The 25,499-nt window shown below is 45.3% G+C and overlaps 8 protein-coding genes across 8 annotated transcripts; 4 read left to right on the top strand and 4 right to left on the bottom strand. All coding sequences in view use genetic code 12, as the record gives it.

The window, feature by feature from the left end:
• Window positions 1–772: 772 nt before the first annotated feature.
• On the top strand, window positions 773–1,939 carry LODBEIA_P38040 (uncharacterized protein; the record flags this gene model as incomplete). Its single annotated transcript, XM_066973955.1, has 1 exon — window positions 773–1,939. The coding sequence occupies one exon, from the start codon at window positions 773–775 to the stop codon at window positions 1,937–1,939; it is 1,167 nt and encodes a 388-aa protein (XP_066830742.1).
• Window positions 1,940–2,179: 240 nt separating this feature from the next.
• Window positions 2,180–3,949, bottom strand: LODBEIA_P38030 (uncharacterized protein; the record flags this gene model as incomplete). The annotated part of the gene is made up of 1 exon (XM_066973954.1): window positions 2,180–3,949. One exon carries the CDS (start codon window positions 3,947–3,949, stop codon window positions 2,180–2,182), a length of 1,770 nt encoding a protein of 589 aa, XP_066830741.1.
• Window positions 3,950–4,230: 281 nt separating this feature from the next.
• Window positions 4,231–6,819, top strand: LODBEIA_P38020 (uncharacterized protein; the record flags this gene model as incomplete). The annotated part of the gene is made up of 1 exon (XM_066973953.1): window positions 4,231–6,819. The coding sequence occupies one exon, from the start codon at window positions 4,231–4,233 to the stop codon at window positions 6,817–6,819; it is 2,589 nt and encodes an 862-aa protein (XP_066830740.1).
• A 266-nt stretch (window positions 6,820–7,085) lies between these two features.
• LODBEIA_P38010 (uncharacterized protein) lies at window positions 7,086–7,991 on the top strand (the record flags this gene model as incomplete). The annotated part of the gene is made up of 1 exon (XM_066973952.1): window positions 7,086–7,991. One exon carries the CDS (start codon window positions 7,086–7,088, stop codon window positions 7,989–7,991), a length of 906 nt encoding a protein of 301 aa, XP_066830739.1.
• Window positions 7,992–8,062: 71 nt separating this feature from the next.
• On the bottom strand, window positions 8,063–12,247 carry LODBEIA_P38000 (uncharacterized protein; the record flags this gene model as incomplete). The annotated part of the gene is made up of 1 exon (XM_066973951.1): window positions 8,063–12,247. One exon carries the CDS (start codon window positions 12,245–12,247, stop codon window positions 8,063–8,065), a length of 4,185 nt encoding a protein of 1,394 aa, XP_066830738.1.
• A 6,290-nt stretch (window positions 12,248–18,537) lies between these two features.
• On the top strand, window positions 18,538–19,692 carry LODBEIA_P37990 (uncharacterized protein; the record flags this gene model as incomplete). Its single annotated transcript, XM_066973948.1, has 1 exon — window positions 18,538–19,692. The coding sequence occupies one exon, from the start codon at window positions 18,538–18,540 to the stop codon at window positions 19,690–19,692; it is 1,155 nt and encodes a 384-aa protein (XP_066830737.1).
• Window positions 19,693–20,139: 447 nt separating this feature from the next.
• On the bottom strand, window positions 20,140–22,767 carry LODBEIA_P37980 (uncharacterized protein; the record flags this gene model as incomplete). The annotated part of the gene is made up of 1 exon (XM_066973947.1): window positions 20,140–22,767. The coding sequence occupies one exon, from the start codon at window positions 22,765–22,767 to the stop codon at window positions 20,140–20,142; it is 2,628 nt and encodes an 875-aa protein (XP_066830736.1).
• Window positions 22,768–23,395: 628 nt separating this feature from the next.
• LODBEIA_P37970 (uncharacterized protein) lies at window positions 23,396–24,265 on the bottom strand (the record flags this gene model as incomplete). Its single annotated transcript, XM_066973946.1, has 1 exon — window positions 23,396–24,265. The coding sequence occupies one exon, from the start codon at window positions 24,263–24,265 to the stop codon at window positions 23,396–23,398; it is 870 nt and encodes a 289-aa protein (XP_066830735.1).
• Between the last annotated feature and the right edge of the window lie 1,234 nt (window positions 24,266–25,499).

Here is a 25,499-nt window from a genome sequence, read left to right as displayed (position 1 = left end):
TTCCAAGTGGATGGGAGAAAAGAAAAATTTCAATAGAATACAACAATCTCTTTGTCTCTGGCGTCAACTATTTTTTTTTCCACATGGACAAAGGGTGGGGGGGGGGGGGGGGGAGGGCGAGCTGCGAAAGCGAATTTCAATCCCACCGGTCAAACCAAAATGGACAAAGGCGCAATTTTTTTATTTATTTTTTTGGCGAAATTCCGATTTATTTCTTTCGTTCTTTCCTGTCATTTCCTCAACTCTAGCAGCGACGTTTTTCTTTCTTTCGTGCTAGAAGCAAAAACTGTTTGAGAACACGAGAGACAACTCTGCAAATCTCCTTCTTTCCTTCTTTCTTTCCATTCGCGTTCATTCGCTTTCATTCGGTATTCCTAATTGCGTATGCTGCGGGTAGTACAGAATCGCTTAGCCGTGTTTTTGCACCCAATGTTGAAATAACTCATGCAACAATGCAAAAGGACAAAAAAAAAAAGAAAACACACACACATCAACAATCCTGGCTAGGCACCTTCCTACAAGTAACAGGATTGATCCAAATACGGATCGATCTTCTTTTCTTTCAGTTTATGTATATGTATTTGAGTGTTAGTATATACATTTAGCCGGAATCTTTAAGCAACATCTTGCCCCTTTTTTTTGGTTTATTTTTTTTGGTTTGTAGATCGTACCGCTTGAGATACGATATATAAAAGTTGATGAGATCCGCAATCCGTTGAAGACTAGTGCTGGGCGTTTTGACCAGATCCAGATCCAGATCGCAAAAAAAAAAATGCTCATCAGTTTAGTCCTCTTCTTTGGTATTTTGCAGATTGGTGTTGCATCGTCAATTTCGAAAAGAGACACATTTGACGCGGCACGCGCCTATCACTCGTCGTTGAATGCGCTATGGTCCACTTTTTGGAATGACGACAGGGTAGCGTTCAACTTCAATGATCCTGCGTGCAGTTCAGACTTTAGGCATGTATCTGTCTGGGACATGGCTGTTGCAGGTAAAGCCATAGTTGACTCGGGAGATCTAACTAGAACCCGGCAAGTTCTCAGCGCCTTGCAAAGATATCAGAATCTGGACGGATGGTTCGCCAGCAACCCCGGCGGAAACGACATTTATATCGACGACAACGCCCAAGTGGTGTATGTCTACTTGGACGCATATGCATTGACCTTCAACTCCGATTATCTCACCACCGCTACAAACTTGATGCGGTTGATCCAAACACAATGGTCCTCGGCTGGGGGTGTCGTGTGGAAAAAGGATGCTCCTTATGTAGCCTCGATATCCACCACCGAAGCAGCCCTCGCTGCAGCTAGACTTTACGAATACAACTTTGATTCCACCTTGCTAGAATTTTCCAAAAGCTGTCTCTCGTGGATGGAGCAGCATTTGACTGATCCGCTGGATGGGTTCTATTACGACGGTCTTGACAGGGATACGCGGCAGGTGAACAGGGGGAAATTGACGTATACAATCGGAGTGGCCATTTCCACTTATGCATATCTTTTCAAGTTCACAGGAGATCAAGCATATGTGAATCACGCCACCGACAAGGCATCTGCCACATTGACCAAACCTGTTTTCTTGAGCTCCAACGGGGCTTGGAACAATATCCTTCCCTATGTGCATTTACTATTCGCGGGATTCGCCGACTTGATCACAATTGCACGAATCCACGGCTATAACCCAGCTTTGAATAAGCAAGCCAGTTTCATTTATAAATACGATCAGTACGACAACAGTGGACACTACTCGTGGTACACTAGTGTGAGGACCTTGTACGACAATTATGTCAAACTGACTGGTGATTCAAGCATCGCATTCTCCCTAGATTCATCTTGTTACTGCAGCGGCAATGCCAGCCAGCCTAGAAGGACAGTTTTAGTTGATGGATCCGCAGCTCAGATTTTCCACTCCATGACCAGAATACTGGCATTTGATTAGCACTCTGCTGGTTCTGCGTTTGATTTTTTATTTCCTTTCTTTTTTTCTCCCTCCATTGCCCCGTCAGTATACCCCCCTCCCCCTCCCCTCACACTTGACGTTGAGAAAACTGTTTTCTTTTTTACTGAATTCTTGCTTCCGTTGACATTTTTTCCTTTTCTAAAAATTTGTACATTTCATGCCCAATACAATAAAATTTTTATCCTTTTTTTTTGTTTCTCTTATTATACTTGCCAGCTCTTAGCTTCTCTTCAGGTTTTGGGAAGCAGAGCGGCTCCGAGAAAAGCTTCGCGATCTCGAACTCGACCTGCTTCTGGAATAAGACGATCCTGAAGTGTAAGAGCTGCGGGAGCTGCTTCGGTCCCGTGTACGGCCTCTAAGTTCCGGCTCAGGCAAGTTCTTCAAAACGTCACGCATCTCCTCTGTCAAGATACCGAGACCAATGGCTGTAAAGAAGTTGATTGAGAATCGAATGTCATCTGCGTCATTCCAATCAACGCCGACAACTGGGAAAACCCCAGTTATGTGCCTTTTGACATGCTCGTCGTAAAGAAGCCTCTTCTTTACACTGGCCACGCCTAATGCTTCCACCATTTCCTGAAAGATAAACTTGAGTAAAATACGTTTGGCTGGAGTTGTGTCTTGCTCCGTGATTCGTATTTCATCCCAAGCTTGGTCGAGTGCAACGACGTCGGAAGCAAACAAGTGTCCAAAAAACTTGCCGATATTTCTCAACGACTTTGTCTCAAAGGAGTCGATGCTCTCGTAGTAGCTTTTAAAGAGGCCCACAAATTGTTGATGCCAGTCTTCGCTTCGCGCGCACAATTTCTCGCCTATGATACCGAAAAACTTTGAATACGTCTTTTCCTGAGAGCAGCACCTGATGATCATGTCTGCTAAAGTCCGGGCGTGGTCTTGTTTAGCTCGTTTGTCTCTAAACTGCAACTTTAACAACTTGTGCACAGCTTCGTCAGCGGACATGGAGGACATTACTGTCAAATATACTTGCTTTTGCAAATCAAGGAGATGGGACTGCGTCATATCGGTCACTTTTTCCTGCACCTGTGGCTGAACAGGCGCAGCAAGTCCTTTCTCTTGGGATATTTCCTCTTCCTCTTTCTCTCCATCTCCCTCTTCATCTCCCTTTTTCTCTTCTTGCGCCTCAATTATCAAATGTTTTACGTTTGTTTGGTAATCCTTCTCAGAGTCCTCGAAATTTGGATCAAATCGAAAGACATTCAAGTAATCTCTAGATTTCAACGGTTCTCCCAAAACAATGTCGTGTTTCTCCTGGTCCTTTGCGTCGACCAGGATCAAGTCCAGCGCCTCGTCTGTTTTCCGTGGCGACCGAAAGCCGGCTCGTGCCAATCCGAGTACATGCTTGATGGAGCCTTTTGAATTGCCCGATACCGAAGGATCATCTTGCAAGATGTCCTTGAGTCTGCCCAAGATCATATTAGTGGCTGCAGCGGAACTGGACATCAAAAGCGCACCACACACTTTCAGTATCTCCACAGTCAACTCAATGCCCCCATTAGTCGGCCGGTCCAAGAAAAGCTGGATCAACTGCAACAACAAGATTTCGCTAACAACATTCTGCAATGTCAAATGGCAAATGAAAAGTAGCGACAATCGACATCTTTTCCAATTATTTGCGAGATACGACTTATTGAATTGTAATAGTAAACGGTTGCATAAAAGTTTCCCCAATTGGGGCACTTTGGAATTGAGCACTGCTACTAGCGACGCGTAGAGTGGCACCTTTGTCGCAGGATCGCTGAGTTGGCACCTTATGATTTCACGAGCAACAAGCCCTCTTCCCCTCTTGATGTTTAATGCAAGTAGTTGAGCTACTGTATTGCGAATATTAGACTGGTTGATGTCTCGTACCAAAGCTTTGATTGATCGTTTCAAAGCCATCCAGCTCTTTTTTTGAGCCTCTACGTCACAGCTGATATTCTTTATCTGGTCTTGGTCATCATTTGCAAGGAGTAAAGGTTCCTGGTTCATGTCTGGGAAGAAGTGCTTTCATTCAATCCATTCAACCATTCACTTATTCATTTTATTTATTTATTAACTTTATATTTTTTTTTTTCACTCCAGATTTCAGGTACATCTCATTCCTGATGCCAACCATGAAGAAATGGCCAAAGCTAGATGTTACCCGGACTAGGACTAGTCGTACAAGAGAATGGCCGCCTCGGCGGTTGCGAGCCGAAGCAAATATCAAAAGAACCAACAGTCGCCACTCGAGCCGCTCTAGCCACCCAGAGCTCATACAAAAGAAGTTCATGTCTTTAGCAAAGGAAAATGTGAAATCCATCTCTGACCGTGACCCCAAAGCAGAACGGACTTTGAAAAGGAACATCGACTTGAAGATCCTCTCCAAATCCTTACGGTTCTTGCAGTCCAAGTACTCGGCAACACCGTTTGTGACCAATGATGGCAAAAAAACCCAAAAGTTCAACATCGAGCACCTTAGACCGGAGGATCTAAAATTTAGCAACCCGAAATCGAGATTGGTTTTCGACAATGTAATGCGAATCAAAAATGAAACCAAGAAGCAAGTGAGTAGGGAGTTGTCGTATGTCTTGTTGGGCACCAGCGAGTCGCAGCTACGAGATCCGTTCTTTATCACGAAAAACGCGGTTGACCTCTTGGCGTATGACCAGGATGCAGAACGGGCCTCTTACTTGTGCCGCATCAGCCAGAAGGAGCATGCTGTTGTGGGGATGAACACGATCATGGAATGGCATTTCGAAAAGAAGGATCAAAAAGCTGGAATCAAGTGCTTTCACGAGCGAAGCAAATTTGGGATCCCGAGTGACCCATACACGTTTTTGAAGCTTTTCGACGGTGTCGCGAAAACGACTCCGTGGGGAGCCTCTAGCAGAGGCTTGTGTGAAAAGATGCTAGAAATTTTTAAAAGCAACAGAGCTATTTTCCTGAGCCAAGGAGACCAGTTTACCACATCTGTATTCAACGCGTGTCTCAGTGTCTTGGTCAAGAATTTTGAAGATAGACAAGCACTCGCGTGGGAGTTTTTTGACGAGCTCTCGGAGAAGGAAGAGCTTGAACTTCTGCGGATTTATCCCGACGCGAGGACGTTTACAATCTTGTTACAGGGCATAAAGAAGTACACAGAATGCAAAAAGGAAGAGGTTACGGAAGACAAGAAATTAACGACAGATGAACGTATAGTCAGGCTATTGGATTTGGAAGCTGGCCATGTAAAGACAGCCACCGTTATCTTTGACAAGGTACTAAACGCAGCCACTCCACCGAAACCCGCCACTGATGAAATGTTGAATAGAAAGAATATCCGCAAGTGGAACAAGTCGAAAATCAACATTGATTTCCCACTTGTTTCCACCTTTATCGCAAGCATGTGTGGTCGAGACACTCATTACGCATATGCAGAGAGAGCATTGGGTATTTTGCGACAGGTGTCCCCCGACGTGGACAAGATCTTGAAGTACGTGGCGCCGCCCCGTGAATCCACTTTGCAGTCCGCTTCAGATTTTTCTTTCCCAGCCGAGCCTGTATTCAAAAAGCAAGTAGATTTGAAACTTGAAAAGGCTGTGAGAAACGCAAAGAACATGGAGCTAAGCTTTGCCGAAAGTGTCAAAGAGGTGTTGCCTAGTAGAGTCGTGAGCGGCCTCGATGAAATTGACAACTTCAACCCTGAAGTTCGCAAAGCTCGTGGCAGTGGCAGTGGCAGATTTGAAACGCATCGCGAGCCTTTAATTGACTTGAAACGCGAGTCTCCAACCACGACAGAAGGAAAGCCGAGTGACAAAAAACAGAAGCAAAAAAATATGAATGAATTTGACTGTTCCATCAACAAGTTTATGTTGAATCAAGTCTTTGACAGTTTACTCAATCTCGGAAGGTTTGATGCCTTTGTCAAGGCATTTTACTACTCTTTAATAAAGTGGGGTGGCGCTCGAATGTATTCTGAAGATTTGCAAAAGTGCAACATTTTGGGTAATTTTTTGTCCACGGTACGCATGCGGCCTCATTCGATAGGTTCCGTGTCTTCAATCATGGATGGCGCAACCTTGGAAGCGTTTATGTTCAAAGTTGGAGAGCGGGGAAGAAGCAGAGGATTTACAAACACAAATGTCGCAGTCCAGGTGTTTCGGATTTTGGCATGCAAAGAGTATCATCACGACTCGATCCCTTTGACGCGAGACCATATTGATAAAATGTGCTCCTTGCTAATAAAGGACTTGCATTACTACAACGATTACAACAAAAAGCGAGTATTCAACTACGGCACTTTTATCGAGTACGACCAGATGGTTGAGTTTTTACACAACTTGGTCAATTTCGTTGAGGTTCACGAGCAGTACATGGAGACATTCAAGGTGGCGAAACCACACGGGTCGTTTTATGGCTTCCTCTACAAGGCTATCAAGACCCTTGAGTTGTCAAAATGGAAGGATTCAGCCGAACTGACGCTTTACCTCAACAAGTTGATTGTCAAGTGCGGTATATTGTACCACCAACCTAAACACGCATTCCCCGAGGTAGACCAAAAGAATTTGTCCTCGACTATTGAAGTGTACGCACGACAGCTTCTCAGAATCTTGGGTTCATCTCCAGAGTTCAAAACCGAGTTGAAGCTATTGAAGGAACCCTTGAAAGAATTTTTGGGGACCAGGGAAGAACATAATCGCGAGAATCACAGTAAGTTGTTGCAGAAAATATATGATAGGATCGCTGTTGATTCTGATCCCAACGTGAAGAAGGAAGAGACGATACAAAAGCTCCGCCGGGATCTAAGCAGCAGCAGCAGCAGTAGAAACACCACTACCGTCACCACCACTACCACTAACATCGCCTCAGCAGCAGCGCCCCAGCATAGCATAGCATAAGGAAAATCTGGGGTAGTTTCACTAAGATCATCACATAATTTGCATCCGCGGACGCTACCATCGAGCTGCATCAACCAAATCACGAGAACACTCAAACTTTCTCCCCACCCCATTCCCCATGTAAATAGGACAGACCATTAGTTATTTTTTTCACGTAACAAGGCTCTCTGAAAACTAGACATTGTAATAGATATCAATAATCGACCCGCGTGAATATAAATAAAATTCAAAAATTCAAAAATTCAAAAAAATCAAAGAAGAAGATGATGATGAATCCCGTGGTTCTACTCGATGACCCAATCAAAAAGGACTATTCTCCACTCCTCCGCAAAGTGGTGACATTGATTGGAGGCTGCGACAGACTAGACGTGATAATCCAACAGGAGATCAACGACGTGACACACCTCAACGAGATCCTATTCCGCTACTACACCCTATTGCGAACCGAGGTGCAAGAACGCGAATGGTTCAACTACAACTTCAGCATCAACATCATCTTCAACATCAAAAAGCAGAAGCTCTTGCAATTGGCGCCCCAATGGCACCACGCCTACGTGGCTCAATCGGAAACCGAAGTAATTAAAACGCCCAAATCACACACGACCGTGCTAGACGTCGATTTAGCAGAGGCGCACTTTTCAGAGTTGGAGAACAAGTCTGCTGGCGAGTTCAAGACTACCGCGGTGGGAGGCACATTCGACCACTTGCACGACGGCCACAAGATCCTCCTCTCGATGGCGTCGTTCTTGACTAAGAGCCGCATGATCATCGGAATTACGGGGCCTGATTTGCTCAAGAATAAGAAATATGGCGAGTTTTTGGAGTCGTTTACCAGGCGGGAACAACTGGTGATTGAGTTTCTTCATTTGATAATGGGCGATGATCAGTACTATGAGATTTACAAGATTGATGACGTGTGCGGTCCCACGGGATACCTACGAGATATCGACGGGTTGGTCATTAGCCATGAGACGGCGTCGGGGGCTAGGTTCGTCAACGACTATAGAAAAGACCACGGGTTCAAAGTGTTGGATGTCACCGCAATCAAGGTTATTGGCCAGGAGGAGTCGAACGCCGACAATTCCTGGAAGGGGAAAATCAGCTCGACTGATATTCGAGAGCGGGAATTTCAAAGAAAGGAGCTGTTGGAGCACTTTGCTCATAGTCGCTGAAAAAAGAACAACAAAAGAAAAAAAAAAAAACGAATGTACGTGTGTACCCAGATCCCCATCCTATAGAAACTTTATTTGATAGATATCCCCTTGTCGAATGTATTTTGCCGTTTTGGATCTCGATCGGGATGATCAAGAGCCAAGTGGTTTCTCCTTTGGTCAAGCTTATCAAACAAAACGAGGTTCTCGTCACCTTCGTCGAGGTACATTCCCTTGTCGTTCATATCGGCCAAGGCAAGTCGGACCTTGTCAAAGGCCTGTTTGCCCAACCCCAATTTTAATCGCAACCTCTCCTTTGTTTGCTCAAAGGGTTCGTTTGGAAACACCACAAAGAGGAAAGGAATCCCGTGGTGGTTGCTGCTATTTTTGTGGAAGTGAAATGCGGGGATGATGTTTAAGTTTTTGGACAATTCTCGTGCAGACACAAACTCGTCGCGAAGGGTCTTGTCCTCGATTTCAGTCTCGTCAATCGACGCGGGCTCGATTGTGAATCTTTTGACAAAGCCGTGGTCGCAGAGCACGGCAATTTCGGCGGGAAAAACGCCACAGTATATGTCGACACTCTCGCTAATGTTGCTGATTTCAGTCTCAAACTTGATAATATCTCGAAACGAGTGATTCACTCCTGACCAGCATAGCAAATACTTTAAATATTTCTCAGGAACATTCACCTTGTGCAACAACTTATTGACAAGGTCGCGGACATCGCCTTTCCTTGGCACCAACAATTCAAACATCTGGTATTGGAGCAAGTTGTTGAGCCAGTAAACTTTGAAAGATTTCAAATTTTCGTATTCTTTCAACCTGATGTTTAACACCTCGTACTCGAATTCAATAATGTCGTCAACGTTTATTCCTCGGGGAAACAAGTGGGACAAAACGTGCGTCGATTTCAAAGTGTACCGCTGTCCCTGGTTGCCAATAATGAAGAGCTTGAGATATTCCAGGTCGCACTTGATAACCTTGGAGATTTCCTCAGCGAGATCGAAATATGATGAGTTACTCGGGATCCATAGCTCAAAGCTCTTGCTCAATTTCTTGGCTATTTCAATTTCCTTGATTGTAGTTTGGTCATTATCCTCTCCATTCACGGCATCATTACCACCGGCACCATTGGTACCAGCACCACCACCACCAGCACCACCACCAAACCCATTCTCCTTATCTTCATCCTCATCCTCGTCGCCTTCGTCCAAGTACTCCGAGTCTTCCACATCGGTGTTGGCGCTATAAGGCTTGACCCTGATGTGGACGCGAGTGGCCAAAAACTTGTAATAATCCTTGATGGTTTTGAATCGTTTGTTTGCACCAGCCAATTCCTGCACATTTGAAACCTGCACCGTGATGATGTCACCATTGTTCAACTCCTGCTTATCAAATGTCAAATCTGTATTTAAAGCCTCGAGTTTCATCGGCGACAATTCTTCATAAAGTTCGAGCTCGACAGTAGCCGGGAACCCCAATAGTTCCCTAATGGGTGAAATAATGCTCTTGATCGTGTCGTTTCTTCCCACAGTAATGTGCGATAAGGTGCGAATTTCCTGGCTAGTCGGATCAAAGTATTTAATCAATATCGTGTTGTACCCTGAATATGGCGAGGTGCTCTTGAATTTCATATCTTCTTCCAACTTGGTTCCCACGGACTTGATTTTATCAAACACTGTGCTAAACTTAAACTCGGCAGGGTCAACCACTTGCTGCTGCAGTGCCGCCAACTTGTTGATATTTCTGATGTCCTTATTGAGCTCTTCCACATAGAATACCGCCTCGTCGTACTTTCTGTTGAAGTTTTTCGCAACAACACTGCTGACTAGAGCATTCCCTTCATCTTCCACGGGTCCATCTAACCTATTGGTATGGTTGTTTCTGTGACAAACGCTAACGAGCCTAAACGAGTCGGTGCTATTTGATTCATACCCCAACAAATCTCTAATCTTGTCCATCAAATGGGAAAACATGCTATCCTTTCTGACTTTGAGCACCTTGGGATCGGATTCTGTGCCAGCAAGATGCGATTCGTAGTATTTGGAAACCGTTGGGTCCAACGCAAGGTCAAAGCCCAAGTGGCTATTGATGGTCGAGGTGGTGATGAGCTTAAGGTTGACGTAATACAACGCCTCTTGTCGCTCTCTTTCCAACCTTTCCTTTTCTTCAATCTCAAATTGAATTTGTTTGCTCACATGCTCGGGGATTATAGCCTTGATTGCACTCTCGTCGGCAGGTAAGATCTTGTCCAACTCCGTCTCGCGGTAATAAACCAACATATACGCCGACGTGACTCTTCGAATGAAATGCTCTTGCTGCTCGGTTCGAGTAATCAGGGCCAACTCCTCGCTACTCAAATCCGAAGCGCCAAAGTTTTCTTGGAAAACTTGCAGACTAGTTGCTTTCCAAACCTTGTCATCGTCGAATCGGAGCCACGTGTCGTCATACGCATTGGGTTTAATCATGGCATAGTAGTGTCCATTGGAGATTGTTCCTTGGTGGACCAAGACTCCATGCAATTTGTAGTTCCAGTTCTGGCTCTTGACCTCCTCGGGCAAATCCTCATCCAAATATGGCTTCAAATCTATGTTGTCAGGGAACTCGTAGAAATCATCAATCTTGACCAAGTCGTCAACCATAAAGTCGTATTCAAACCTCTTCAACTGGAGATGCAACACCGGCGGGAAGGACTCAAACACCACCCCCTTTTTCGCATCTTGGTAGCCGAAATTCTCACCGGCTTGGTACTTGTTCTCTCCGTCGAGCATTTCAATCTCAATGTAGTTTTTAAAAGATTCTTCAAGGTTTTTAAAACCCTTGACATTTAGTTGAATGTCCCAGAAATCTTCTACCCTCGAGGACTCGTAAGGCACATCGACGCACTTGATGTATGACTTCATTTTCCCCACAAATATATCATTGAGGCCATTTTCAATGGCACTACCTTTCATGGCAGTTTCTAGCTTGTCCATCAATATCCGGTTCAACTCTTGGACATCGTGCTGAGTAAACGCTTCCGACGAGTCCCATCCAAACGACTTTGTCAACTCCATTGTTCCCACGGGGTCGCTGGAGCTGGATAGCAAGTAGAAGATTCTCTGTAAGGCCAATGCTACTTCGGAGTTTTTGCCTTCCTTTGTCGGGATCTCATACACCAACTTTCTAAACTGCTTTGTCGTGAAATAACTTTGCAATAATGAGTTCAAATAACATGTTGCCCCCTGATTGTTCAACCCCACGTAGCCCGAGTTGAGTTTCGAGTCGAAATTGTTAAAGTTGTGCCATAGTACCCCGGTTGAAGAATCATCAATGACTCTGACGTAACCCGTGAGATTGAGCTGGTTGTTTTCCAAGATCGAATGCAATGTCGTTTGATTACTCTTGCCATACCGTTTCCCCAATAGTTGTCTTCGATCAACCATGGTGCCAAACCCCCAGTCGGTATCAGTCTTGCTGAAACGATGCGAGCTTTGGCTCGGTGAATGTGCCTCTGGATGAAGCGGGTTCCATATGTCAATTGCAAACTGGGCACAAACATACCAGTTTTCGTTCTTGGGCTGGCCAGTGGTCTCGTCCTGAGGCGGGTGCGGCTCCATGTATGCCGAGATGTTGCCGCTTTGGTTGTTGCCTCTGGGGAAAAGCAAGATGCTCCACTCAAAGCCGCCGCACTTGTACCTGGGGGACCTTACCTTCATTTCCTTTGAGAACAGGGCCCAGTCTTTGATCTCCCACACAAAATGCGTCTGGTCAGCCACGGGGTAGTCGGGGATGGGCTTCATCAATTTCTTGGCGAGAGCATCAAACTCGTTGGCGTCGGGGTATATTTGCTTTTGCGAGCTCAGGGCCAACAGCTGTCTCGACTGTGGTTGTTGTTGTGGCGTGGGATAATCTTGCTGTGCAGAGACAGCGTGACTCTGTTTATCAAAGCCTCCTCCTGCTGCTGCTCCTCTCCCGGGCTCCACCTCGTCGTCGGCTTCGTCATTCTCCACAATTTCAAAGTCCTGATCCGGGATTACTTCCTCACCGGGGTATCCGTCAAGATCATCGGTCATGTCGACAACCTCTGGGCTCGATATGCTTTCGTCGTCTTCCTTTTCGTATCCAATCCTCTGGCTCTCGTCATTGCGAGGTTCTCCCTCAGCTGCTGCTGTATTGTGGTTGTTGTTATTATGATGGTCATTATCGTCACCGCTGTCAATTTCTATAACATCGACTCCACTCACATCACCCAATCCCCTCTTCTTCGTATTGGGGCCTGAATTGGAAACCATTTTGTTGTTTTGTTTTGTTTTGTTTTCGTTTTTTTTTTTTTTGCCTTCCCTTGCAACTCTACTTTTGATGATCCTTTTGATCCAGGGTTTCGATTGATGCCTTTATTGTGTCAATTCAGCAAATATCAGCAACTTGTCCGTTACCCTCTCCCAAAAAGATATGAAAAACAAAAAGAAAAAGAAAAAGAAAAAGAAAAAGGAGGCCCCTTGTTGAATTTGGGTGGGAGGAGGAAGGGTTGCCTAGTAGCTAGTAAGCTAAGTCTGATCCGTCAAATTTCCAAGAATGTGCCCTAAATGACCGGGAAAAAGGGGTGGCACACCGCAGGAGCTCGATGGAAAAAAAAAAAAAAAACTGCTCAGCTGAGTCTTGAGTAAGTTGAAAGTATGCAAAAAAATATGAGAAAAATATAACCTCAATCGTCTAGGAATTGGACGGGGTTCAAGTGAATAACTGATGATGAAATTTGGTTGAAAGAAGGGGGATCTGGTTTTTGAATATTAAGTTATACTTGGGAGGCCACACTCTCAGAGTGAGTCTCAACAGAAAATCAAAAATATATATATAAAAAAAAAAGTATGATCCACCCCCAATTGCACCAGGACAGAGGAGCGTTGGCCGCCACTACGAGACTCAACGGAACAAAAAACCCACGTAATAACTCAATGGGAACATATTCTGTAGAGCAAAAGAGATAGATCTATCATTCTAGGCGCGTTGAGGAACCCACTTAGTCCCGCCGTCAGACAGTGGCTTCTTTGATGGTGGAGTTGTGTCGAAGGCGAATTGAGTTGATTGCCAACGGTCTCTCTGGGGCGAAAATATAAATCTTGGGCACGGAAACACGACTGGGTCAGGGGTTTTTGTTTTGGTTGCTGCGATGAATAGAGAAACGCAGTCCATGAGTGTGTCCAAACACCTCGGCGGCCTCGTTGGGCCCCGGCTCATGAATTGTTGGCCGCAAAGCAATCTATCTCAGAAGGTGGGGAATAACTTTTTCTTTTAAAGCTGTAAATTATGACCGTTGAACGGAGGTGCCAGGGAGGTGGCTAAAGAAATGTGAGGTTTTGCCACAGTCCCAGAATTTGTAAGCTTATATGTACAGAGAGTGGTTGCAATACTCGCCTTTCATTAAAAAAAAAAAAAAACCAAGGAATCGATCTTGATAATTGAGTTTGAGCGATGACGGTGGTTGTGTTAAGCACAAACTGGCCATTTCTCCCTGAACAGCTTTCAAAAAGCCTTCAGGGCAGCAGAACGGGGTGGCGATTGGTCCGCAACAACGCGTCACGTGACCCAGTTTCAACTTTTCTCCACATTTGCTACCAGCGATTAAACAAGTCACGGCAGAGTCTCTCATCACTTATCCACGTTGGGGTCTCTTGACAACAGGTCTCACGAGTCGCCAGGAGGGTAAGAAGCTGGGATTTTAAGCATCATGTTCCGTCAACTGCCAAATGGGAACGTCATGGCAGAGAAAGACCAAACCCATCACCTCGCGCGCAAAGTGACTTTCGGCTCTACTACGACTTTAGAAAAATGGGAAACGTTCTACTCGTCAAAGATGAGATCAAACGTGGCCAGAAAAATCGAATGGGATTTGCAACTGCTATACCCGATGGAAAATGACACTCTTCCTCTCTCTCTTCATACCACGTGATCTTTACACATTTTTCAGTGTGACACCAACTGAAGTTCCATCCCAATCGCACTTTCACGCCAAAGTAAATAAAAAAAGTGAACCTGTCAACAAGGCTTAAAACTTACCCAAGACACAGTCACGATCGATGGAATACAAAGAACTACATTGTCTCTATGTGTGCGTGTGTGTGGAGGGGAAAGAGAGGGGATGGCAGTGATTCGGGGCAATGTCAAAACTAAGTCGCGACGCGTCAAATACAATCTTGTTGTTGTTGTTGTGCAGCAAGAAATTGTCGCGCTTGGTTGTGGTTACGTAAGCGCCGTTCCTGACATGAATTGAATCGAGTTGCAGCCAAGTCAACCACCACAGCATCCACCCCAGTAGCAAGAGGTCACACGCTGCGATAAAATGCAGCACGGGAAAGGTCGTCACAATCTTATTGTTGGGAAAAAAAAATGCCAGTGCCAGTGCCGAGAGGTAGAGTCTTTGCTAATCATGTATCTTGGTCTGGCGCGACCGATCACGAACATGGGCCAGCTCAGGCTCATGTTTTTGCAACAGTTTGGAACATAAACTAGTTGCTTTCAATACTGGAGGTCTCGATAAATAGCTCTGACCGTTCAAAAATGCGCCCAAATTCCATTTATCAAATGATAGTTTCTTGCAGTACCGAAAACATTTGGCGCAAATTTACAGCCAAATTTTTTTAACGAAATACCAATAGCAACGGAAAGTGGGGAGCAAAGGTCAAAAAAAGGCTGTATCCTTCAATACCTACGTTTGTAGACTCGTTCAACTGCTCCTCGTTCGTCCAGCAAAATATACGGTTCCTAGTAAAGATGCCGTGTAAGCCCATGGTCTGGGCAGCTCTGGATCAAAATTTTCCCCCTAAAATTAGGGCGTCTTGAGCTCACTTACATGATGACCAAGAGAAGGATCTATCAAGACATCGACTGAGACATTCACCGCCTTTCTCACTGACCTTGGTCTCATCTCATCACTCGGTATAGCCCGCGGTATCGGAAAGAAAAAATTCTTTCAAATAGTTGACCTCATCGCGAACGCACCATGATGAATACAAAAAAAAAACAACCGGTATCATCTCCAACGATTCTGAATCCATTTCCCCTTGATTGAATGCAGATTCCACTTGTTGCCTTTCGCTTGATCCCGCTCATCGGAGAATGCCCATTCTCAAAAAAAGGGAAAATTTTTTTGCAATCTTGGCGCACCATTGCATTGGCAATCGGCTAAACTATCTCTATTAACGAGTGGTGGATTGTTTCAAATTTAACATTGATTACATGCATGAAGCTTCCGTTTTTTTTTTTTTGGTTCATCAAACTTGCATACTTGAGTTATTGGCGTTGATGTTGAAGCTGGCCTTCGTCAGGAAGATAACAAAACTAGACGGGGATTTGGAGTGGAGAAAGGGTTGTGGGTTGATACAACCTCTATCTCTAGTACTTTGAGTGGGATGAAACTGCCAACTCGCGCGATACACTACGTCCTACACATGGATCATCTAACCCACCTTTCATCCTCTTCTGATGAAACCCATGCTTGAATCGAGAAGGAAACAGTTTAAGACGTGCAAAGAGGGCAAAAAGCGTCATCTCTGTACCGAGTTGCAGCCATGGGATAATCGAATCACCCTCTTGAACGCAAGAACTATAAAAAAAACAAACAAACCAAGTGAGAAGGCAGATGGTGCTGATCTGATCGGATCCAGAGTCAAACTTAGTTCTTCGGTTGTCATCAGAGGTAAATTAGATCAGCGAATCCAGAACTCATGTGATGAGGATAATAGATGAGCCAAGTTTTTCCTACTATTTTGTGTCTATATATATATATATGTATACAATATCGGCGAGGAACCAAAGTTGAAGTTGTTCTTGACGAGATCGATTTTGGAATTAAAGGGTCAGAGGCGGTAGCTGAGCTGCTGCGAAATAACATCTGGTGGGTTCTACGATACTTTGTAGCCAGGTGCAACATTCGAGTTTTTCTGATTATACCCCCTGGGTATAAATTAAAGACGTCCCCAAAGGCAGATGGCACCAGCTGCTCATCACCATAATGGGTTGCCTTAGCAAATAGAGCACACTGTGATACCGCAATTTCTTTTTCACCTTTCTGTCTTTATTGTTCGGTTGCAATACGAGCGGTTAAACTAATTGAGCCTTGGGACAACAAGGGTCCTTTTATCTGCTTTAATTACTGCAACACTACAACACATCAAACCCTCATCATCACCGTTACCATTAGCACCACCACCACCACCACCACCAACACCAAAGCACATGATAACAACAAACCCCCTTTGTCGCTTTGTCTCTACCCCCCTGAAACTTGCCTCCCATTTGGCAATGTTTACTAGTAGCCGGTTTTGTTGACAAACCGACCCGTTAGAGGAGATATGTAAGTAACTAAGAATCTAAAAACTGCAGGCATGCCGTATTGTTTTGTAGCTTGTAAAGAGGGGGGTTGGGTGGAGTCCACACAAGATCTCCCATGCTGCGAAAAATTGCCCGCTTTGCAACGCATACTATACGAATCAGCCTTCATTTTTTCCTTTGTTTCTTGCACCATCACGTGCATGCGTTACGCGAAACATGAAAAAAAAAAATGAAGTGGAAGATGATCGGCGTTTAGAATTGCCATCGGCATATCTTGGGGCGGGACAAGGGTAGCTGGCCGTGGCGATCGGGCCAAGAGTGGGGGTGGGTGGATCGCCCCGCCATGCCATGCCGTGAAAAGGGAGGCAGAAGCTAGGCAAGGAGAAAAGAAATGTCGATCAATCTTGAAACAAGCAGTGGTGTGCAACGGTAGAGAAGCGACCAACTCTCAAAGGTACACGTGCAGTTCTTGTTGCTAGCAACGTTGACTTGAAACAACAGCTCTTGTTCTCTGCAAGTGATGGAGCAACTTGAAGGAATATGAAATATGAAATGCATGAGATCAAGTCCGAATCTTGCGAGAAAAAGACAAGATTCACTTTGACTGCAACCAATTTGCAATTGTTCAACCACGGAGGAGAGTCCACCACCACCACCACTACCAGTAGACGATAGACGAGCAAAACCGGGTCTAGACCGAGCACAACACACGCACTATTTTTTTCTCTTTTATGGCTCGAAAAAAACGAGGTTGAGCTTGTGGTTGTAATAGAAGCCCGATCTTGTTTATTTTCTTGCCAATCTGCGGTGGCCACTAGTGCGCCCTTAGGCTCACGTGCGTCTGTCCAATCGCTCGTTTCGTGCGAAAAATAAATAATGCGACAAGGGAAGATCTGCTGGCTATATGCAATACCACACTAAGCTAAAAAAATTTTCTTTTCCGCACTTTAGCACGACCAGCACCATTTGTGCAAATGTTAGTGTCAGTGGGAGAGATTCAAAGGGTAGGCTTCATATCGGCCACAATCTCAACACCAAGTTTTCCTCTGGTGTGTGTTGGCAGATTCGATGCTGGCTGTTTGTCCACTTCCCCTTGCACAGTGTGGTCGATGCTCTTCCCAGTAGATGTGTCCTTGTACCTACGTTGCCTCACCTCTACTCAAAAAAGACAACAGCAATTCTCGTTTTTTCTTTTTTTTTTTTTAACACCTATTCCTTTTAGTTACCGCGACGGGGTACTCGCCTCCGCTTTCTTTTCAAACCTTGTGCGCCATGGGGGGCGCGGCTCGAACCAAGAGATAACCCTTTGGCATGGAGCCGGTGGAAAAAAAAAAAAGAAACCGCCTCCAACACCACGGCCAATGGCAACAGCAGCTGCAGCTTCAGGCAAAGCTCATCGTCGTCTTGATGGCCAGTGGATGGCAAAGTTCGAGCTAGCTCTCGTCGTGGCCGTGGGCAGTGGTGGCTGTTTACCAAACAATGCAAAGTGCACGACCTTCCGTATATTTTACTTTAGTTGGTGCTTACTCGATAAAGTAAACACCGCCACTAGAAAACAGACTACTCCTTTCATTAAGCAACGCTTTTTTTCTTATTACCCTCCGTCGTTCTGTCTTCCTTTCTGCACGGGAGAAATAGGCCTCGGCGCAGGCTAGATGAAGAACAGGCCGGGCGACCTCTCCCAAACTGTACAGCGGGTTGAAATCTCGTTGGCTTCTGTTTGGTGCAGGTTGGTTGTTTCAGAAATCCTTTTTTTTTTTTATTACTTTCTCTGTTTATTTTAAACCCCCCTTTGTTGTTGTTGTGGTGGTGGTGGTGGTTGTTGACGAACAGCAGAAAAATTCTTACTCCTTTCTCGCTCCCCCGTCGTGGTGGTGGTGGTGGTGGTAGTGGTGGTGGTACTGTTGCGCTGCTTCTTTTTTTTTTATTTTTCTTCTGCTCCTTTTCTTTTTTTTTTTGCTACTTTTGAACCCACTACAATCTCGCCTATATCTTCAACGCAATCCATTATAAAACCTATCCACCATTCCCACTTTCTTTTCCCTATTCAGTGGTAGTACTAACTCGAGTCCCTCTTTCGTTTGTTCACTCAATCACTCAAGGTCTTTCGTTTGAATTCAAATCCTCCGTTCCAACTTCTATCAGTCTTTCCTTCAGTATCCTTTAGAAGTTTGCCCACGCATTTGAAGCACATCCATTCCTTTATACCCGCGTGCTTAGAACCAGCCTATAAGAAAAGTAACAGTCAAAAATGTTGTTCAACACCGTCGTTTCTGCAGCCTTGTTGGCGCAAGTGTTGGCCTTGCCGGCTTTGCACCAGCACCACAAGCACGAAAAGAGGGCTGTTCACGTGGTCACCAAGACCAACATTGTGGTGGTGACCGTTGGCCCCGACGGCCAGCCTCACACCACTGAGGCTCCTGCAGCGCCAGCGCCAGCGCCAGAGCCAACCACTGCCGACGCTCCTGCTGCTGAAGTCACCACTGCTACTACTGTTGCGCCTGACTCGGAGCAAGCCAAAGCTGCCTTGGGTATCCATTTCAGTGCCGCGGCCAGTGTTGGCGTCACCATTGGTAAGCAACCGGCCCCGGCCAGCTCGTCTGCTTCGCAACCAACCAGCGCTCCTTCAGTTGGCTCCGGCGGCTCAAAAGGTATCACCTACACCCCGTACTCTGACGAGGGCGGGTGTAAATCCTCGTCTCAAATTGCGTCCGAGTTGTCGCAATTGACGGGCTACGACCTTATCAGATTGTACGGTACCGACTGTGACCAAGTGGCCCAAGTGTTGAAGTACAAGGCTTCCCACCAAAAAGTGTTTGCCGGAATCTTTGACGTGAGCCAAATCTCCTCCAACTGTCAAACCATTGCCGATGCCGTTAACGCCCACGGTTCATGGAGCGACATAGACACCGTGTCCGTTGGTAACGAGTTGGTCAACAATGGCCAATGCAGCCCCGACCAAATCAAGTCCTATGTCGACCAAACCAAGTCCGCCATGAAGGGACACGGCTACTCGGGCCCCATTGTTTCCGTCGACACCTTTATCGCCGTCATCAACAACCCTTCCTTGTGCCAGTACTCCGACTACATTGCCGTCAATGCCCACGCCTTCTTTGACGGCCACTACACTGCCGACCAAGCCGGCTCATGGTTGTTGTCGCAAATCCAAAGAGTCTCGACCGCATGCGGAAACTCCAAGAGAGTCTTGATCACCGAATCCGGTTGGCCTTCAAAGGGTGACTCTAATGGAGTTGCTGTTCCATCGAAGCAGAACCAAGACGCTGCTATCCAGTCGATCAAGTCCACTTGCGGTGACGCAACCATCTTGTTCACTGCCTTCAACGACTTGTGGAAACACGATGGCCCTTACAATGCTGAGAAATACTGGGGTTTCTTATCCAACTAAGCTAGAGGCGAAACCTTGGGTCATTTCATCCTCTCTTCATTCTTTTTTTTTTTTTTCTAAAAAAAGAAAACACATCGTTTGTTCAGTTTTGTTCATACCAAATCATACTAGTTTAGCCACTAGTTGTTTGCCTTTTTTTTGTTGATCTTTTTTTTTTTCACATGTTTTTTGTTGATTTTTTTTTATACATTTATAACTATACCCCATCATCATAAAGTTGTTGGTTTTTTTGAAAACACTGAGAGTTGACATTTTGTTTTTTTGGACATTGGGCTTATATGGACTTTTGTTTAATTTATAGTCTTCTTCAGTAGTCTATATCTTTTTTATACTCATTATTCGGATACTACTTTCCAAGTGTAGAAACTGGAGTGGATTCACACGACAGCACAAGATCAAACTATACAAAACTAAACAAGTCAAATAAAAGAGGTAAAGGGTCTAAAACTAGCCCACACTCGAGATGAACTTCCTCCTCTTGTCAATCTCATCCTGGCTCTTGCACCGCAACAACTCGGCCTTTGTCTCGCCCGCCTCACCATCCAACAACGCATCCAACTCGGCAGTCCACACCCCGCTCACCTCTTCACCTTTCGGCAAATACTCATTTACGTCACGCCACTCTTCATCCTGCTGGATATGCCGCTCGCGCACCACCAGCAAGAAGCTAACGAGATACAGTATCATGACCGCGGTGTCGCCGCTGCACGCGTAGATCAAATGCGAAGTGAAGCAGTCATCGAGACCCAACTTGGCTAAGTTCCGATAGATTACACTGGCGTCCGCTTCGATTATGGCCTTGTTTAGTTTCGGCTGCGGGTTGGCCATCCGGGCAAGTTTGTAGAATTTGGGTGCCGATTTGGCAACGTCGTCGATGCTGGTTGTCTTAGCGAGGTATTTCAATTCCACGCTGGGTCGAGGAGGCACTTCTGCCGTCTCGTCTTTGTCTGATTCTTCGATGGTGCTTGCGTTGGACTCACGAGGTTTGGGCATGGAGAAGAATTCATCATCGGCTTCAAGCACGTCCTCGCCATCACTACCACCACTATTGTTGGCATCTTCACTGGGGAGTTTCAAGTTCTCAATATCCCCCTCCCCCTCCCCTTCCTCCTCCTCCTCATTGCCATCACCATGGTTGTCACCACCGGGAAGTTCCAAATTCTCAATGTCATCCAACGCGTCATCATAGTCATCGTTTCCGCTCAAGTCCCCAAGACTGTCCAATTGCGGAACCTTGATCTTGGCCTCATCAAGCTCGGCTTGATCTCCACCGGAGCCAGCACCAACTCGAGATTTTTTCAATCGACCAACACCAAGTTCAGCATCTACTGCTTGTCCAGATTCAACGCCAGCTTCAACTGACCGTTTGCCACCACGAGTCTTTTTTCTCTTTTTCAGTTTGCGGCCCATGGCATGATCGATGTCTGAGCTTTTCAACTCCCCAATCTCTTCATCTAATGCCTTTGCTTCTTCTTCTTCCTCTTCCTCTTCCTCTCCCTCTCCCTCGCCCACTCCTTTCTCTTTGTTCTCTTTTTCCTTTTCCTTTTCTTTTTCTTTTTCTTTTTGTTTAGCCTCATCCCGCGCATTTGACGCGGATATCGCAGCTAGCGCCTCAGCTTCAGCATCTCTAACAAACGCAATATCCTCATCATCAATCTCCCGCGTCGACCTCTTCAGTTTCCGCTTATTCGATTTCTCCTCCTCATGTTTCAACTCTTTCACGTCCGCTTTCAAATTATTAAGTTCCAACACATGCTCGGGGATCCTACTTAACGTGGGCGGCTCTTTATTCTCCTTGATGCATTTTTCATAATGTTGCATATATCTCGGTATTGTTCCCTCAGTGCAATACTTCCTATATCTATCTCTCCAGGAGTGCAAAGTGTGTCGATGGTTAGCTCGATACATGTCGTTGAAAAATGAATATGGCATATTCACGTATTTCCTAGGGTCAAACTCGACATTATGTTCTTGGCTTATCTTAAGATTATGATCATGAATAGTCTTGCAGAGGAAATAGTCATCTTCAGCACTGAACATCGTCTTCAAACCCGAAGGCAATTCGTCTAAGCCAACCTTGATCAATTGCCCACTACTAGGGTCCTTGACCAATTTGCCAGTGATGGTAGTCTTGTAAACGAACTCAAGCTTAGGTTCCAAATGACGACGATAACGAGCTCGGATCGAGTTACCAGTATGGACCTTTAACAACTGATGCAGAGCCAAACTGCGGAAAAACTCATGACTGTTTCTAAACTTGGGGTTCTTGCGTACTTGCTCGAGGATATACTTGTCTTTTTCCTCGGTGAATCGGTTCGACAGCGCCGAAGTAGCCGAAGATGAAGCAGCTGTTTTCTTGGTGCTCTTTGAACCGTTCGCAGATGCAATCTTAGTCGGTGCAGCACTCGGAGTGCTCTGATGAGGCAAAATATGCTGCTGCTGCTCTGGTGCTTGTGCTTGTGGCTGCTGTTGTTGAACCGGGTGAAGATCTTGCAGAGGGGGCAAATGAGGCTGAAACTGCCGCATGTGATGCTCCTGCAACCCCAACACATCAATATCCGGCTCTTGATCCTCCTGCACCGCGGGCACGATATAATCATGGAAAGAAAGCAAGTACCCGTGAGCAACACAATCTTCAATGAACTGAGTACGGATGTACCCGGGAAATTCCCTCGAGCTCAAGTACACTACGTTTTCCACTCCGCCTTCCGTTACACATCCGCCATTTTCAATGATTGCCTTGACGTATTTCTGTCTGTTGGGCTCGCTGATATCGATGTAGAAATGGATTTGACCCCCGTCGGAAGTGACGAATATCAGTCTACTAGGCTTGGTGTACTCGTGGTGAAACAAAGCAGGCTGATAAAGCTGCTGCTGCTGCTGCTGCTGCTGCTGCTGCTGTTGCTGGTGATGATGATGATGATGGTGACGTTGTTGCTGAACGGCTTCAGCTTGTGCTCTACGCTGGTGTTGCAATTGCTGATGCTGCTGACCTGCTGCAAACACGGCTTGTGCTGTGGCTTCCTCGGTATTGTTGGGGTCAAACGCGGCATCGTAATTGTACGAATAGTTCATCTTTGGCTCTTGAGCACTGTAGCCGCTTCCTTACTACAATTCGCTATCTCTGGAGTATTCGGCTGCAAAAAAAAAAGAAACTCTTCTAAATGCTCAAACGCTAGGGTGGTTTGGTTGGTTGTAAATTCAGGTAACTGGTAGTCGTAGTGGACTGGTGTTTGGGTGTGTGGGCTTTGGTGTTTGGATGTTGTCAAATGTTTTGACTTTGAGGAACATAGCAGCTATCACACTTGGTAGCGTCCGGAAAAAGGGTCGTGCACGTTTTTCCAAAACAGGAGGAGGTGCGGAGAAGGGCGAATTAGAGGGGGGGATAAGTGGGAGGGGGAAAAGGCAACAAAGGGAAAAGCGAGGGGTTCGATCACTCCATCGATGATACGCTTATATTCCGATTGCCGGTTTTGATTAGCCTGTAAGAAGCGGACGTTGAAGAATGGTTGATGTTTGTCATTCACCGACGGGGAACAAAGACAAATTGCTTCAAGATGTCTCCAACCTCCACTCACACGTGTGTGGCCCTTTATCCCCCCCCGGAGCCTCCTCTTTACAGGAGATTTTTACTCAACCAATGTATATATTTCCTAAAACCTATGACCTTTTACAATCTTTCATCTCTTGCAATAGCATCAATTTATACGAAATAAAAATCTCCAAACAACCCAACCACCGCTAATGTCAAACTTATGCCAGAAACATAAGACGCAACGGTGTAGCCCAGTTGGATATGTTGCAAGTCTTGGACAACTTCCTTCTTGAGTAAAGTGGTTTCGATTTCAGTATCCACTTCATTTTCGTCTTCTGGCTTGGCTTCTTGTGGCTGTTGTGAGGTTTCCCCGTGTGCTTCCTCTTCTTCTTGGTGTTTTAAAGTAGGAGATGGGGGTTGAGTTGACGTTGGAGTAGATATACCCGATTCATCGGAAAGGTGAACATAAGATCTACCCAATTCGTCAGCAGTGTTGACTTTCGAAATGACTTCAGCCGATTCATCATCTTCCTCGTCATCCTGGACCTCTCCTTCTTCATAATCGATATCCGGAGTGGCAACCGAACTTGGATTTGTAACGGTTGTAGTTGAAGAGGCAAACTTCGTATGTTTCTTCTTTTGTTGCTTCAAAAATGAGCCATTTCCGTCTTTGCTCAAAATCTTATCCTCAGCAAACCACGCATTGTAGTATAAACCAAGCAAACTCAATGGAGCACCAATAGCAGCGTAGATTAAATATGGATGTTTTTCATCGGCTGAACTGTACTTGAAAGCCAACGAAAACAAAACGGTACTTAACCCAGTCAACAAACCGTTAACGATACGCGAGCCCAATATAAAAGTCTTTGTTTTGTAAATCTGATGGTTCAACTGCGATAAATTAAACTGGTAGATTGAGTTGATTTGGTTAATCAACTGAGGGATATTTTGAATCGACTGGTAAATGATCGAAGTGGTCAACAAACCAAGCGATCCCAACCCCAACACTTTGATGGTAGAAATACATGTTCCTGCCATTGTAAAGATATATGAGTGTTAATTAATAAAAAAGATCCAGAAAAAAAAAAAAAAAAGACGGCAAATGAAGATACGATTCTGGGAACGATGAAGTGGGGATGAAGGATTAGTGGATGATGTAAAGCAGCAGCAGCAAACAAATACTTTCTTTCAAAAACTCAAAGTATCGTTTATTGGTGAATCTAGTGTTGCCGTGGAAGTTTGCCGTTGATAAAGCAGTATGGGTAGTTCAAACAAAAAAAAAAAACAGAAAAAATTGTCCTAGGCTGACTTGATGTGAAATCTGAGTGGAGATGATTCAATAACTGTGGCTATTTTTTGACTCTGAAAGGTTGTTTCAACAGCTGGAGCCACTGCTTACTCTCTTGTTCTGTTCAAGTTGTGTTGTGAATGAAAGAAAGAAAGAAAAAGAGAAAAAGAATCGGGGTCTTTTGTAGAATAAAAAAAAGAGAATCAAATTTGAAAATGGGGACGAAGATAAAGAGAGTGATAAAGCGGGAGATAAAGAGAGATAAAGAACGAGAGAGACGGAGAGAGAGAGGTCACCAAATCGTGGCAATGTCTCCGTTATTCAAACATTGAGCCTCAGGGTTTAGCCAAATTGTGCATGCCTTGGAGGCTCCAATGGTAAGGACAAGAATAATGACGAGAAAGAGCGTCATATGCAAGGAGATAGCTCTTTCGGTCAGTCACGGCTGCGTCTTCTGCTCCACTCGCTTGCTTGGTGGTATGTGAAAATCCCAGTGGCAAACAGGTTTAGGGAGAGCGAGAGACAAAATTGCCCTTGTCTCGTTCATGGTGTTTCAACAACTACACACTCAACCTTTCTACTCATCTACGGCCCTTTTATAACGAACGACTAACTAACTGACACCTTCCTTGAGATTACTTGACTTGACTTGACTTGACTTGTGGATGGGCCGTCTTGTTGCAAGAAAAGAGCGGGGAACGATGGCAAAACTTTCCTCTCCACTATCTTTTCTCTCTCCTTCTCGTTTGCTATGGATGATATGTTGGGTTTATATACAACAGGCTCTAGCACTTTCACATGAACCTATTCCTGAAAGGTGTGGAGAGCTGAGGCATCTCTATCCTTCTAGCTAGAAAAGGACCAGTCTCGTAGCAGTATATACTGTATAATATCTACAAACAGCGGTGGTGGTGGCAGTTGCTGTCACAGATCCAATCACGTTACATCTCCTCGTCCCTCTCCCTTGTCAAAAGTGTGGAGTAA

This window comes from Lodderomyces beijingensis (assembly GCF_963989305.1).
Source record: "Lodderomyces beijingensis strain CBS 14171 genome assembly, chromosome: 4".
In the NCBI taxonomy this organism is placed as follows: Eukaryota; Fungi; Ascomycota; class Pichiomycetes; order Serinales; family Debaryomycetaceae; genus Lodderomyces; species Lodderomyces beijingensis.
The sequence above is the reverse complement of the archived record's forward strand: the minus strand, read 5'-3'. Positions and strand labels throughout refer to the sequence as shown.